The sequence below is a fragment of the Loxodonta africana genome, chromosome 8, assembly GCF_030014295.1.
Source record: "Loxodonta africana isolate mLoxAfr1 chromosome 8, mLoxAfr1.hap2, whole genome shotgun sequence".
NCBI classification, from domain to species: domain Eukaryota; kingdom Metazoa; phylum Chordata; class Mammalia; order Proboscidea; family Elephantidae; genus Loxodonta; species Loxodonta africana.
In genome coordinates this window covers 42,134,887-42,152,054 of record NC_087349.1, presented here as the reverse complement: position 1 = coordinate 42,152,054, position 17,168 = coordinate 42,134,887, and the positions used below count along the sequence as shown (strand labels likewise).

The 17,168-nt window shown below is 34.0% G+C and overlaps 1 protein-coding gene across 4 annotated transcripts in view; it reads right to left on the bottom strand.

Annotated features, from left to right (window-relative positions):
* COG5 (component of oligomeric golgi complex 5) overlaps nucleotides 1–17,168 on the bottom strand; it is a 330,055-nt gene that overhangs the window by 89,108 nt on the left and 223,779 nt on the right. For all 4 annotated transcript variants that reach the window (XR_010322654.1, XM_003407008.4, XM_064289835.1 and 1 more), the window contains exons 13-14: nucleotides 14,765–14,926; nucleotides 13,160–13,259 (exon numbers count right to left, since the gene is read on the bottom strand). Coding sequence is in view for 3 of the 4 variants with exons in the window: in XM_003407008.4 (XP_003407056.3) it covers nucleotides 13,160–13,259; nucleotides 14,765–14,926 (262 nt within the window). In the remaining variant the exon portion in view is untranslated. The remainder of the gene's footprint in view (nucleotides 1–13,159; nucleotides 13,260–14,764; nucleotides 14,927–17,168) is intronic.

The window sequence follows — 17,168 nt, the reverse complement described above, 5'->3', positions numbered from 1 at the left end:
TTCTACATTGGATTTTTGGTGCTTTTGCCCAAAATCAAATGACCAAAAATGTATGAGTCTTTTTCTGGATTCTTTGTTTTGTACCATTGATCCACTTTTAATCCTTATAATGATCTATTTACCAATTATTATATTAATATAACACTGTCTTGACTACTGTAGTCTTGACTACTTGACTGCTGTAGGGTAGCTATTACAGTGTTCAAGTCAGGTAGTATGTCTTCCAACTTTGCTCTTTTGCTTTCAAGATTGTTTTGGCTATTCTACGTTGTGGCAACATATTCATATATAAACTTTAGAATCAGACAAAAAGAAGTCTGCTGGGATTCTGATTGGAATAGTCTTGAGTCTATGAATCAACCTAAAAAAAATGCCATCTTAACAATGTTGAGTCTTCCAATCCATGACATGACAAATCTCTCCTTCTATTGTCTTCGTTTATTTCTCAGCAATGTTTTGAGTTTTCAGTGTAGAGGTCTTGCATGCTTTTTGTTAAAGAGATTCCTCAGTATTCATTATATTTTGATTCTATTGTAGTTATTTTCCAGTTGATTCCTACTAGTATATAAAAATACTATTAATTTTTTAACACATCGATCTTTTATCTTGTAACCTGCAAAATTCACTTACTAGTTTTGGTATTGTTTTGCATATTCCTTGGGATATTTTACATAAAAAAAAAAATTACCTGCAAAGAGAGATGGATTAACTTTTTGCTTCCAGATATTTATAGCTTTTTTATTTTCTTGCCTAACTGCAATGTCTAAAATCTCCAGAGCACTGGTGAATAGAGGTAGTGAGGGGACATCTTGCCTTGTTCCTGACCTAAGGAGAAACATTTTCAATACTTCAACATTAAATGGGATGATAACTATTGTTCCATCATGTCTGGATGTTTGTCCCATCACTTTTGCTTGTCTCCCCATTCCTCCTTTGTTACATTCTTTTGGATTAAGTGAATTTTTTTAGAGTTCTTTTTACTTAATCTACTGGTCTTTTAGCTGTACCTTTCTGTATTACGTTTTTGATGCTCACTTTAGGGATTATAAATAGGGCCAGATTAAGGAGGGGATTAAGTAGAGATTATGTGAGGGCCTTAAACACTGATAATCTGTGGTACCCCCTCCTCTGCTTATACATGCATTCAAACAGGAAATGTGGGTTACTTATATATTTGTGTGCGTATGTGTACGTGTGTGTGTGTGTGTCTTAGTTATCCAGGATGTAACTTCTTTTTAAATCTGACTATAGTATTAGCAATTGAAAGCAAAAGTGGTGTGTGCCATTTTAGTGGAATGAGATGAACTGGATTATAACATTTTTAGTGGATGTGAGGTACTAAGATCTTTACTATATGCCACATTTTTTAAAAAAAGAATATTCCACATATGTTATAAGAAAATGAGTCAGTGAATTTAGTTGTTTCAACACTCAATGTAAAATTCTCTTGATCTCCCGTAGCAAAAAAACTGACTTTTGCCAGTTTTGCTTTAAATGGCTCATACTTCAACTTTGATGCTTGCTTCATAATAAATGCTATAATTATAAATGAACAAAAGGAAAGATGTCATAAAGGAAATACAATGACCAGAAAACAAAGATTACAATAAATTACTATTTTGTATTGAAAGATCTTCCATCTCTAACATTTTATAATTGAAAACATTTCTTTCTATCCTTTGCTGTTACAAATTTTTCAATAATTTCACAATTAAGCTACCGAACAATACATACCTCCCTAATGACGATAATCAATCGAGTCTTTCTTGAATCACTGCTGTACACTGAGAGTTTCTGATACTTTTTAGGGACGAAAATGAGCATTCTGCTGTGCAGTTGATGATCATTAAACTTAGGAATATGCATAAAGCAATTTCAACATTTGGAAATGAACACTGTATTTTATCTTCTATTATGGAATCATACATGCCTACGTGAGTAATATTTATCTTTCTTGAATCTGTGAATTTAGTTCTCATGTAAGAATGAAATTGTTACACTCCTCCATAAAGGTCTGTATTTAAGGCATCAGGATGAGCCTGCGCTACTTTCTAGGATGTCTTCATGCATTCTTCATCAGGTATATTCATATTGTTTAAGAAGGAAAATCTATTTGAAAGAACGTCACACACTTTCACCCTCCTTTTCATGCAAGATTCAAGTGTGTCAATGATGGTGACACTCAATTCTGCAGCATTTCAGTCATTTACTTGTTTCTTTCTAATGCTTCTGTGACGGTGAACTGCTTGATAATCAGTATTTGTTTTGTTGTGTTTTCAAAATTTTCAATTGCTAAATCCATCCATAGCAAATTGAGAATTAAATGATTTAGGACTGAGTAGTTTACAAACAAGATAATATATAGAAGCTGACTGATGGAAAATACAGTAGCCACGCCCTCTTATAATTTTCTCCATTAGCTTTGCAACTTAGAAATATATTCTGGCTAGAGAATCTTGTTTGTTTACCATTCAGAAATTTTCGACACGAATTTTCAAATGGTTCACTATGATATTGACAATCACATGGCCCTCTTTCAATCCAATAATTTACATCATTAAAAGAAACATTATTCTGCAAAGCAGGATCTATATTTTTGCTATTTTTAGGGTCTCTGGATGTGACAATTTCAGATTCTAAAATTATTTCACTTTCGACACCACTATTAATTCTTTTACTACAGCAAGGAATGGGTGCAGTATTTAGGAAAAAATCTTTTATATTCATGTTGCTATTAGTTATGCTTTGCACTAGTACAATGATTTGCACCCATTAAACTTGAGCGTTCAACGGAAAAAGTCTCTTCTGATTCATCACATTTTAAAAAGGAAGTTAATTTTGGAATTGTCTTTAGGGATTCACAAATCCTTTTCATTTTCTCTTCTGCAAGCTTTCATCTTTGCACTCCACTTAGCTGTTGCCATTCATTTTAGCTGGATACAAAATTATGTCCTAAGCATGTGCTTACCTTGCTTATTCGGTAATCCATCCCTAATCATGAAGTGCAAAAACACAACAGTGGAAATTAAGGGCCTAGCAAGGTGGAAGCAATAAGAGATCCAACATTATAAAATATGAGAAATGTGCATACTAATGAATCATGTTACGCTATTCTAATACAGTTTGGAAAGATGTCAGAAATCAAAAGAGTTGCATTTGAGTTTAGAAAATCAGTCTCTCAAATCTCTCTCTCTTCCCCCGTCCCCACATACACCACAAAGAAAGACGGGGAATCCAAAGACTAAAAGAAACCTTAAATAATAATTAAAATGGTTCCTATGTGCAAATGACTAGACATATTATTTACTTTCGAATTTAACTACAGGATGCTTGATCACTATATGAACAAAATATTTTTTAGTAATTCTAACTATGTATATCTGCTCACTAAGAACAGCATGTGAATTCAGTGAATGAGAAACAAATAATGAGGCTGAATTCTGAAACAATGATGGCCTATATAGCTAACATGAAGAATGTTTTTACATAATTATTAATTCGTGGATGAAATGACCAAGACCTCCCTATTCATCACAGCTGAGGGATAGAGCTGAAAACCCCAACAATTCAAGGGTATAGCAAGATGATGGCCTTAAGCTTTTTATTAAGAAAATCTAATGCAAATTACTTTGGGGGAGTTATAAAGTTGGTGACCCAGAAGAAGGTGTAAAAAGAACAAGAAAATATATTATGGATTAGTTATGAATTATAGAAGGGTAAGTTACTTTCCAGATATTATGGAAATACCAGTAGTGCTCTATTTATCTGATTTCTATACTGCTAAGGATATGCCAAAATTGCAGGATAACTCCTTCTTTAGGTGGATTTGTTCATAATTCTTCTATGGATTTCTTTGCAAGTATACAGAGAATAAATGAGAAAAAAGTCTGTACTAGAATTTCATAGATTTAGAGAACGGAACAATGTGAAATGCATACTCAACTACAATGTTTCCAAGAATAACATGAATTAAAACATACTTATACTCAAACCAGACTTTTGTGTGTGTGTGAAGATATATACTCTTATTCGCCTGGGGCAGCAGTTTGTCATTCTACGTTTGTGTCTGCCATAAATGACTATAATTGTCTGAGAAGGAGTCTCAAGGAGTTAGTTCCAAGGAGTATCATTCCAAGGTAGCCTGATTTATCCCCTTCGCCATGACGATCTCCCATTTTGATAGTGGATTTATCAATTTCTCTATATAATTCTATCCATTTTTGCTTTATTAGTTTGAGCCTGTGTTATAAGGTATACCATAATTCTAATGTCTTCCAGTAAATTGTTCCTTTTCTTGTTATGTGACCCTCTTAATCCCTAATAATGCCTTCTGCCTTAAAGTATATTTTGTCTGAGGTTAATACAGTTATATCAGCTTTCTTCTAATTAACAATTACTTTAAATACTTTTTTCTCCATTCGTTTACTTTCATCATTTTTATGTCCTTATATTTGACTATCCAAATTGAGAAATGTCACCAGCCAGTTCACTCTGTTTATTTTTTTTTACCATCAGTTATATATTTGGAATTATTTTAGTATATCACTATGCACTTTCTATATATCATGATTTTTGGGGGTGCGGGGGGCTTCTTTTTATTCTTCTTTTCTCCGTTTATTGGACTAATAGCTTTCTTTTTTACCCCCTTTTCCATCAATTTATTTAGAATTTATATATTCTATTTCTATTCTTTTGGTAGTAAAAATTAAATTGTTAATTTGACTTAAGTCAAAGTAATCTATGGCTTTATAGTTCTGAATATTCCAAGCATTTTATAACGTTTTAAGATTCATCACCCTTTTCTCAACTTAAATCTTTTTTTTTAATTGTGCTTTAAGAGCAAGTTTACAATTCCAGTTTCTCATACACAAACTTACACACACATTTTTATGTGACCCTAGTTGCTGTCCCTATAATGTGACAGCACACCCCTCCTCTCCACCCTGTATTTCCCATGTCCATTCAACCAGCTCCTGTCCCCCTCTGCCTTCTCATCTTGCCTCCAGACAGGAGCTGCCCACATAGTCTCATGTGTCTACTTGATCTAAGAAGCACACTCCTCACTAGTATCATTTTATGTCTTATCGTTCAATCTAATCTTTGTCTGAAGAGTTAGCTTTGGGAATGGTTTTAGTTTTGGGCTAACAGAGAATCTGGGGGCCATGTCTTCCGGGGTTCCTCCAGTCTCAGTCAGACCATTAAGCCTGGTCTTTTTACTAGAATTTGAGTTTTGCACCCCACTTTTCTCCTACTCCATCAGGGACTCTGTTGTGTTCCCTATCAGGGCAGTCACTGGTGGTAGCCAGGCACCATCTAGTTCTTCTGGTCTCAGGCTGATGGAGTCTCTGGTTTATGTGGCTCAACTCACATATTAATGGGGCCCTGTATTTCAGTTCAGCCTTGTTTGTATGTCCCAAATTAGTCACTACCATTTCTTCTTTCATGCAATTAAGGCTCAGATTTACCAATTTTTATCATTTTTTTTTTCCTTACCCATTGCATCTTGCATTCCAATCCTTCCTTTTGAATTAGATTTTCCCCTTCTAAGTTCAACTATTAAATGGCTTCCCTCTCACTCAGAGTGAAGGCTAAATAAACTCTTTACTATAGCCTGCAAGGCCCAGCATGATGTAGGATTAACTTTGCAGTTTAAAGGGTATTAGATTGGGTCACAAGGAATTCTGGATAAGAGCTTTTAGTCAGTCAATAATCAGAAATCCAGGTATAAAAACAAGCTTGAAGAAGCACAGTCCTTAGAACTAGAGGATCCTTGCATCTTCTTCCAAGATACTCTGAGGTAGGACTACTGAATGTACTACTTTCACAGAGATTTTTCCAAATGAACTCATACAAATCCTTACCATGCCACAATGTATTTCCCTCACTAATTTGTAATCGAGCTCCCAAACTATTAATATTTTCTTGAAGATACATTTTCTGTGGATGCAAGAGAGAGAAAAGGCAGGAGACTTGAATCCCCCAGAACTCAATATTCCTTGTCATTACTGTCAGTCTTTGAAGACTATCAGAGTTATCATAGTGAGGAATGTGATTTCCTAACTAAATTGGGCTCTTAGTGAAGATAGTGCTTACACATGTTTTGCATTAACAAAAGTGAAAATAAGAAGTCTACACCCAAGAAAAGAAAGAAATCTCTCTCACATACATACACCCTCAGCTTTATTTTCTCCAAACTTCGAAAACTTGTAGCAGATTATGTTTAGTTTTGGTAGGTTTATTTTAGGAAGGTGCTGGATATTTTAACTGGAGAAAAGGTGCCTGTTTGATGAATTGAGGAAGCAAAAAAGGCATTTCCACATTTGAATTCCTGATCTGTGTCCAGTTTCTGGGTCGGTTTATTAAATCTTAGACAATTACTAGATATATTCAGAGATTTATAGAAGCCTCTACTTCCCCTCAAGTCCTGGACTGAATGATTGTCATCTTATAAAGCTAGCATACACCGATGCACCACATCCCTATACAATTAAAATAAATTTTAATTGAAATATAAAACCAAGATAGAAAAGTATATGCAGCTTCAAAGTACAGATAAGGAATTACCACAAATCAAAAACTCTTGTAACCACAACCATATTAAAAAAATTAAACATTGCTAGCACTCCAAAAACTCTCCCTGAGGTCCAAACTCAATCACATCTCCTCTTTCCTCCTCCAAGGTGACTTCGTTCTATAATTATTCAGGATATATTATATTATTATTATTTCATTTGTAATATATTTCCATTATTAGAATCTCAACATTATGTTTGTGAGATGTAAGCTACAGGTTGCTCATTTTTCAGTGCTGTATAGTAGTCCATTGATTATCTAAGAATATTCATCTACCATTCTACTGATAATGGGCATACAGATTGTTTATAGTTTGGGTCTATTACAAATAATGCTGCTATATATGTGTCTTAAGGGTGTACATATGCAAGGTCTCCTTTAGGTCTATACATAGAAGGAACTGCTGGATCAGAGGGATGCATACCTTCAACTTTAATACATAATCCCGAACTACTTTCCAAAGTATTTTACACCCTCACAAACAATGTATGACAGATCCTTTTGCTCTACATTCTTGCCAACTCTTAATACTATGAGTCTGTGGTGGCACAGTGGTTAAAGTGCTCAGCTGCCAACCAAAAGGTTGGCAGTTTGAACCCACCAGCCACCTCATGGAAGAAAGATGTAGCAGTTTGCTTCTGCAAAGATTTACAGTGTTGGAAACCCTATGGGGCAGTTCTACTCTGTCCTATGGGGTCACTATGAGTTGGAATTGACTTGATGGCAACAGGTTCAGTTAGCAGCTGAGAGCTGAACTGCTGTGCCACCAGGGCTCCTCTGGAGTTCATAGATCCCCTTAAACCCATTCACAAACCTCCTAGATTAAGGATTGTAACCTTAAGTTACTGAAGAATACTAAAAAGAGAAGAAGAAAGCGGATTTTCTTGATTCCTATCATAGGCGGAAAGCTTTCCATTTGTCATCATTTAGGTATGTTTCAGAAAATACTGTTAAATCTGCACAACCTCATAGTAGCAAGTTGAATAAGAGTTAGCTGCCCAGAAGTGTACTATGTACCCCCAGAAAATCAAGTTAGCTGCCCAGAAGTGTACTATGTACCCCCAGAAAATCAAGTTAGCTGCCCAGAAGTGTACTATGTACCCCCAGAAAATCAAGCTCTTACAAGCAAGTCAGAAAGCTAGGGTAAGCGACCAACACAAGAATTGGGGTATGGAGGTGTAGAAGGCTATCCACAAAATTAAGAGAATAGGTAATCCAAAGGGACAGGGGTATTCATATTACAGTTAAAGAGCATTTGGTCCATGAGATTCCACTGACACATTTCAACTGTCTGCACATTATATAAAAATTCTTCCAAATGATTCCATATTGTTTTTTATTTATTTGAATGTTAATAACGTAGGTTATTAACATGTGATATTACATGAGTGATATTCATGTAGGTGATATTTAAATCTCTATTAAATAATTCTTAAATAATCCTTTTATATATTAAAAAAATTGTGTTCATAGGCATCTATGTATTACCATTTAAATATCACACATGTAGGTTTTCCTCAATTATAGGAATGTCAAGCCTCCAAATTACTTATGAAATTATACGAAGAATAAAGTGGATATTTACAAAGCTTAAAAAAAAACAAACCCTAGTGTCATCTAAAATTGCTGACCTCATACACAGCTACTGACCTGCACTGAAGTTGAACCCTCCTCTTAAATGTCATTCGTATTATTAATGTTTCCAATGGTCAGCAATCTAATTAAATGCCAATCTACTTTCTCACAGTTTGTAACATTTGACATTTACACTAAGATTCTAGATGCCATTCCCTAAAGCATCAAATAATAGTTACTGTTGGAAAATGCTGTAATAATTCACCTTGTAAAAGGAATACTTATTTGTCTATGATTTTTATATCACAAAAGTGTCTATGAACCTATAAAGGTAATACAAAAGTACCACAACAGTTCCCTTAAGGATTAATATTTTCATTTCCTTTTAACATACAGAGGACAATGGAAGCATTGATTCAAACTTGCCATAGCAAGGATTAGTAATCTTTTCCTTTAAAGGCCACATTTCAGAACTACACATAACTTATAACCAATACACCACTGCTAGAGAATCAATTTGTTATATTCAGTCATGAACTATTATGATATATATACTTTCAAGGATAAAAAAAAAAAACAGTGCCATCAAGTCAATTCATATATATATATATATTTAGCACAAAATTCTACTTACTAAATTAATTGCAAATTCATAATTGCTGTCAAGATACTAAGTGATAAGAATTTTTAAATGAAAAAAACTCTAAAAATCATCAAGCATCATTTCCACGAAAGCACACCTAGGAAGCTGCTATTCACAAGACATACACTATATTAAACACATATTAGAGGAAGTAAACTCAAATGCTTAGAACTTACATGTGAGAATTCAATGCTAAACCCTTGTTGGTTCTAAATTAAACTATTAAATCATCTAACCATCCATTAAGGTCATATAGGTTAAATAAACTATGGTACTTAAATGAAATATATTATACATTTATTAAAATAGTAAATGTAGATCTCTATATTATGTAGTAGTGAATAAGCAAATCACAAAACAATATTTAGAGTACCTTTCCACTTTTCTTAAACAAAAAAGATGCTGTGTTTGAGTGTAAGATACAGGTCAAAAAGAAGAGCATATTTAAGCTTGGTCTAGAGACAAGCTTGGATTTGGATGCTAGTTTCAGCGCTTGCTGGCTGGAATTCTACTTTTAGCAGTCTATACTGGGCATGCTGCTTAACCTTTCTCAGCCTTAATTTTCACAGTTTGCAATTTTTGATATTAATACTTCTATTTTATAGGTTGTTGTGAAATAAATGAGCTAATACACACAAATGGCTTGCCATGATCCCTGACTTACTATTGGTGCTTAATAACAGTTATTTTTGTGGCCCAATCCTATCCTTAAAAACGGATTCTGATTCACTTAAGGTTCAGAAGATAGATTTTGTCCCTTTAGATGTTTGGGTTTATATGGCATATATCTTTGATGATTAATAACAGAGAAGTCTTAGAAAAAAATAATGCATGTGTAATAATAAAAGCAATTTCATATTTATTTAAGTATATATGTATTATATATGGAAACCCTGGTGGCATAGTGGTTAAGAGCTACGGCTGCTAACCAAGAGGTTGGCAGTTCAAATCCTCCAGGCGCTCCTTGGAAACTCTATGGGGCAGTTCTACTCTGTCCTATAGGGTCGCTATGAGTCGGAATCGACTCGACGGCAGTGGGTTTGGTTTTTGGTGGGTATTATATATATGTATATAACTTATATATTTTATACCATACTATACCCAAAAGAACATTAAAATAATAAGGTTGAAAATAAGTAATACATAGTTTTCCAAATCATGTGAGGATTCTATCCAAATGTACACAGTGAATGGAGATGACATAAGGATGCCCACAGAGTATATCAATTCAAAAATTCTCTGTATGAGCCTTTTTCCTGATGTGAAATTAATCTGCAGTTAAGTATACTAAAAATGGTCTGATAACCAAGAAACTACTATAACTAACTTTTAGGGTAATAAACTTAGGATTCTAGAAAGCTGCTCATTCCACATTTCAGGTTTTATAATTTCAAGTCACCCTTTTACAAAGCATCTTGTCTTTAAAACTCCAACTTTCTTTTATATCACTGCTCGAATTATTACATTCCACTAATGATCTGATTTCTGTCACTTGTCAAACTTGAGGCTTAAATTTTTTCATCTATTAAAAATTTTCCACGTATAGCTTTTGCTATACCAGATCTCAAGTCGTTTCCATTTACAGATGGAGTAGGTATTCTACTTTCAAAGATGATTTCACTAAAGACTTGATATTTAGCTATTTTCTTCTAAATGGTTTCAGTGAAACTATTCTAAAAGGAAAGAAATATGCAATGAACAAAGAAAACATGCCAAATTTTAAAAACACAGAAGAGTGGCAGAAACAGCTTTATTAACGAAGACATAAACACTAATACTAAAATGTTAATTAAATCACTAATCAATAACATTAAAAAATAAAGCATGTGATTGATGCTCTTTGTAGTCTTTAATGCTTAGGCTTTCTTTATACGCTGAAACAAAAGTTGAAAAATAAAATTATTTTTGAATAAAAAAGAAAAAATTCAATTACAAAAACCTAAATAATTGTTTATATAAATAACTTTCTACTAACCTTCAGCATTATATAAATAGATGTAGGCCTAAGTAAGTCAGGGCCAAACCCGTTCCCGTGGAGTTGATTCCAACTCATAGCAACCCTATAGGGCAGAAGAGAACTGCCCCATAGGGTTTCCAAGGAGTGGCTGGTGAATTCGAACTGCCGAACTTCTGGTTAGCAGTCGAGCTCTTAACCACTGCACCACCAGGGCTCCAAGTTAGGGCCACAGACTATTTTATTAACAGTATCAATTCAATCAAATATTTGTTGAATGAAAAAAGAAAACGGAAAAAGAACTGGTGCATTTGAATCGTGGTGTTGGTGAAGAACACTGAATATACCATGGACTGCCTGAAGAGCAAATAAATTAGTCTTAGAAAAAATACAACCAGAATGCTCCTTAGAAGCAAAAATGGCAGGACTTTATCTTGCTTACTTTGGACACATCATCAGGAAAGACCACCCAGTAATCAGTTGCTAGAAAACGACATCTTGTTTGGTAAAATAGACTGTCAGCAAAAATGAGGAAAAACCCTCAATAAAATGGACTGATGCAACAGGCTCAACACGGGGCTCAAACACATCAAAGATCATGGAGATGGCACAGGAGGACTGCGCAACGTTTTATTCTGTGTTTCCTTCTATGACACATAGGATGACCATGAGTGAGAGCTGACTTGGTGACAATTAACAACAAAAACATTAAAGGATAAGGTATAATTTTTAAAACAATAATCATTAAAATGATAATACACATGTATTACTACATATAAAAAAAATTAGTACGTATTATATGGGAAATACACAAATGCTTTAGAAAAAAATAAAAATTACTGATACTGTCATTATCTATTAAGAACTACTATTAAGAGCTTGGAAAAAAAAAAAGCTTATTGATGTATTTTAATTTTGTCAAAGCCTTCTGCCATTATACCTTAATTGAAGTCACATGTCAGCATTACCACTTACCTTCTGCCCCCTGAATAAAAACAAAATACTTGCTATACATATGGAAGCTCTTTCTAATAGTGTTGCCATTAGGAAGGATCATTTCATAAGGACTTTTTCCTGGCATTTTCAGTAATTACATTAACTGTATTGAATATAATACTGAATTTTATTTATAGCAATAAGCCATATTTTTAAAGCAATTATAATAAATTATCTGTAAATTATAACTCATAATAAATCATATAAACATTATAATAAAGTATCTGTAAATAAATTTTGAGAGAAAAAATAATCCTCTACTTACAAACAGTTTCCACAGTGTATGGCCAGTTTTCAATGACCAAATTAAAAAAAAGCAAGCTTCTAAATTACTTGGCATAACTGAAAGAATAAGTGAATGGATACATACCACCATCCATTGGAATTACAAGTAGGAGACATCATAAAATAACTGTTACCACAGAGGACTGTTTTTATGCAAATTTATTCAGTTCAATTTGTTACCAAGGTATCCTAAAAATTATCCCAGAACTAAATGAAACTACTTCGATGTAGGCAACACTAGACTATTTCACTTCTTATGCTGCTTCAACTGAGAGCAGAGAGGCTAAATTGAAAATGCACTTCACTACCCTGTAGAGAAAGCAGAGGTATTCAGATTTTGGCACATCCTCTAAAATAAGTAAATCAATGACAGTTAAAAATATATTGAAGTCTAATTTTCTTTTGCTGGGATTTCTGTTAGCATACCTATATACCAGTTAACTTATGGGTGCTTGACTTTAAAACACTGATAAATAGAATTAAGATTATGATTCACTTACATATATATATATATTTTTGCATATATATATATTTTATGCATATATATATCTGCATGCATATAATACATACGCATGCAGAGAGTTGTTTCAAATAAAATAATTTTAGGGTTAAATCTCCATACATGAGAGTTTTATAGTTGCAACATTTAGAAAGCAAAGCAACGCAACATTTTTCTATTACAACTCCAAGCGCTTTACTTCCTCCAATCATTTTCTTACAGCTCAAGTCAATTTCACACTCGATAACAGTGCATGAATGATATCTGGGGAGAGTGGTCACATGAAAGGGGAACTTAGAGAAGAAACTCTGATCAATCATAGACAATTATATCTTAAAAATATATAATGAGCCCATAAATTGGCATGTGCATTAAAAAAAAAAAAGTTTTATAAAACCTGCCTGCATTCTGAAAATTTATCAACAGTGGATCAGAGGGTCATTTTTTATAAATACATGTAAAGATTTTTTTTTCAGGTTCAAATTCTATCAGATAATTTCAGACTTTCACTAGAGTGGAAATGCCAGTAAACTAATATTTACTCCATTAAAACATTTATAGTTAGCCAAGTATTGTACAATAAGTAATTTTAAACAAATACCATGAAAGTTTACAGATAAAAGAAATCACTTACAAGCTGCTCAGACTTTACACCATATAACTGGACAGTCTTTGCCACGTTTTTTGACACAGCTAAAGTAAGGTTTACATCAACAGCAGCTATATTTAGTTCACTGAAGAAAACAAAAATGGATTTTAATTATTAGCAATGTCATTCATCAACAAGTGCAGAGCAACATTTAAACCTAAACCCAATAAACAATGTGATAATTCTTTTTATAGATTTCACTGATTGCTTCCAAGAATTGGTTGTATTGTTTCATTTTTTTTGTACTAAATTCAGCATAAGGAAAAAGTGCTTTTGAGATGGCTTTGTTAATGACCAGTTTCTCATTAATGAAAGCATGCCATGTGTGGGTTCAGGCTGTGATTAAGAGAGTAAATTGTGTACAGATTTTTGAAGTAGCACTCTATCTAATACTGATAAGTGCAATTAGAGGCACTGCATATCACAGACATCTGCAAGGAAATGACAGCTCTTGAATGAAAATGATGACATTGGAGGGACATAGGCTAAAAATATAAATTACGTATGATGCATAGAGATACTTGGTTTCTGTACAAATTTTGTCATCTCATGCTATTTTATATAGACTAGATTTTAAATATAATTTGAAATTAAAAAAAATTAGATTCCTAATAAAAGTATTTCTTTATCATGCTTATTTTCAATTTAACACTGGATTAACTGCGACATCTGATCTGACTGATGAGTCCTGGTAGTGCAGCAGTTAAGTGCTCGGCTGCTAACCGAAAGGTTGGCAGTTTGAACCCACCAGCTCTGCCAGAGTTTGAACACTTTGTAGATACATTTGTAGTTGCAGATACACTTATGTATATTACACCTGTGGCTTTTTATTCGAACTCTCCATGCCTGAGAAATACATCTGCAAATTTGTAGTCTAAAGAATCTAGACAGTTCTACACCTTGGTCCTATATTGCCCAATTACTATTTTTACTTCACAAAATGTCCATCTACAAGTATACAGCCCTACTATTATAATAACTTGTTAGCTATCACAGAAATTGAGATAGTCAAAACTGCAAATTAATCTGGATAACTGTTAAGTGTAAACATCTAAAAACAACAGTACAGTTACATTGTCTGAAAACATTCAGGTGGCACCTCTGCTAGGATACCTTCAATTTTTAGTTTTAGGAGCTGTCACCTTCACTTAGAAAACTTAAAATAGCAAACATGAGTAGACTAACCAGGGTTATAATCCTGTTTTCGCCATGAAGCACTCTCTGGTTTTAGGTTCAAAAATATTCACCTCTATGTTTTAGTTTCTCAATTTGTAAAATTATTTTTATACATGCTTTGTTTACATAATATTAGGAATTTATTAGGGTATTAAAAAGTCAGGTTTACTATGTATCCTTGGCAAGATACAGAATAATTATAATAAACTATTTTTAGACTGTATTTAAATGGTTTTATTAATTGGAATTTCAAGTACTTATTACATGGGCACTCATTCACTGGAAAACTCTTCATTTAATTGCAGGGCTAATCACTTGAATAATTTGAGATGAATCAAAAAGCACTGCTACCGTACTTCACTAAAAATTGTGGCAGGCATTTTATGGCACGTTATTATATAAGAAAGTACATACCTTGCTATTGTTTTAATGATACCGTCAAGCTCATCAGAGGAAGGGGGGTTACGACCACCAGGAGGAAAAACCAAGTTGATAGGATCAAAGAGCCGCGATAAGGATTTTGATAGATAAGCAGCTTCATAGGGTTGCAGTGAGTCTTTCAAAGCCTTTTCTGGACTATGGGAACAAAATTTGTAAAAAATAAACTTAAATAATACAAAACTAAATGCTATTGTATCAGGTTGTAAATACCCTTTAAAAAAATTACCTCCTACATAAAACGCTAACTCTAACAAAAAGAAAAGTATCTATGTTTTAAAATGTATAAATATATTTGCAAATAAATTCCATAATGGAACACTTATTAAGGGCTACAAAAATATTTCAATTTAAATATATGTCCTAGCTATAAATGTCATGTATTATGTACCAAGTCTGTCATTTGAAACTTAAAGAAAAATATAGTAAAATCTAATTAATTGTAATAGGGGCTTTGCCTTTACTTAGCAAGTCCTATCTTTATAGAATGTCAAAGCATACACAACAGAGGCAAGTCTTCAGAGATCTGCGCTACTAGCTCAACATTCTTCCCTTTCTACCCACAACTGCCATCTTCCAAAAAGTTCACTATCATGTATAATTATATATGTATGTATGTATTTGTGGAAACCCTGGTGGCATAGTGGTTAAGTGCTACGGCTGCTAATCAAAGGGTGGGCAGTTCGAATCCACCAGGCACTCCTTGGAAACTCTATGGGGCAGTTCTACTCTGTCCTGTAGGGTCGCTATGAGTCGGAATCGACTCCATAGCCCTGGGAATACGTATGTATTTGTGAAAGTTCTACGATTACATAAATACTTGAATTGGAGTTCTGAGCTTTTTTCACAATATTCTTCACAAACTAAACTCAGCCTACTAAACACTTTCCTCTGTACCCTTTCCTACTGTCAGTAATTTCCACTGATTCTCACTTATCAAACTATTGGATCTTACACTTTTCCATTGACAATTACTATCTAATGTCTATACCAAACCTGCTGCTGTTGAGTTGATTCCAACTCATAGAGACCCTATAGGGCAGACTACGACTGTGCCATAGGGTTTCCAAGGAGTGGCTGGTGTATTTGAACTGTTGACCTTTGGGTTAACTGCTGAGCTCTTAACCACTGTGCTACCAGGGCTCCATAACGTGATAGCTCTCAAATATACACTTCTAGTTCCTGATTCATATCCCACTGACTTTTAAACAACTTTATTTACATCTTCAATTTAATAGTTTCAAAAGAAAAACCTTAATTCATCACCACCGCTCTTAAAAAAAAAAAAAAAAACAGTCTTCCAGTCTCAACAGTCTTCTGCCAATTTGTCAAGGCATAATCCTTGACTCTTCCTTCTCTTTCTCCCACATCTAACCTATCAGCACATTCTGTTCACTTGCCCTTCAAAATATATCTTGAATTAATCTAACCCAATTCTTATCATCTTATCTAGTAGTCCAAGTCATTATCATCTCTTGTCTGGACTAGCAAAATAGATTCCATTTCCTTTTCCTCTCCTTCATGGCCACCCCCTTAGCTGTCCACATAGAAGCCAGAGCGCTAATTTTTTAAATGTTTACCACTCTTCTGTTTAAAACCAATGGTATTCAACTTCATTAGAATAAACTCTATACCCCTCACCTATAAGGCCCTATATGATCTCACATTTCCCTTCCTCTCTGACCAGTCTCATACCTCTCTCTTCTTCATTCACTGTGTTCCAGCTGTACTGGCTTCTTTCTGTTTCTAGAACCTCCCCATTTTTTTTTTCAGTGCCTCTACATTTGCTGTTCTCTCTGCCTGTAAGACTTTTACCCCCCAAAATTTCCCACTGTAGACTCCTTCACTTTATTCAGATCTCAGGTCAAATGTCAACTCCTCATACAGGCCTTCCCTGCCCACCCTATATAAGCTGCTCTATTAAATTATCTTGGTTCATTTTCTTCATAGCAATTGCCACTATCTAAATTTCAGTATGAGTGCTAGCTATTTGTGCCCCTGCTTCTATTCTCTTTTCTTTCTTTCATCTCCTATCTCCTTTTCTTTTCACTGGCATCTTTTTACCTACAAACACTCTCAACTCTCCCCCTGTGATTCAAAACACAAAAGCAAACAAAAAGCTTTCCCTTGACTCAGTTAACATGGTCAAGTTTAAGTATTCTTCTCTGCCTTCCTTCTCAAATGAATATTTTAGATCCCTTGCTTTTGTTTTTTCTCACCTGCCTCATTTTTTGGCTTCTTAGTATATGGGTCCTACCTCCTTTTCCCCACCAATGCCTTTACTGAATTTAATTTCCAAATGGTGACAATGATGTTCTATTAATCAATGACCTTTTAGTCAAATATAATGGCCTTTTTCACCCTGCTTTCCCCTCTCCAC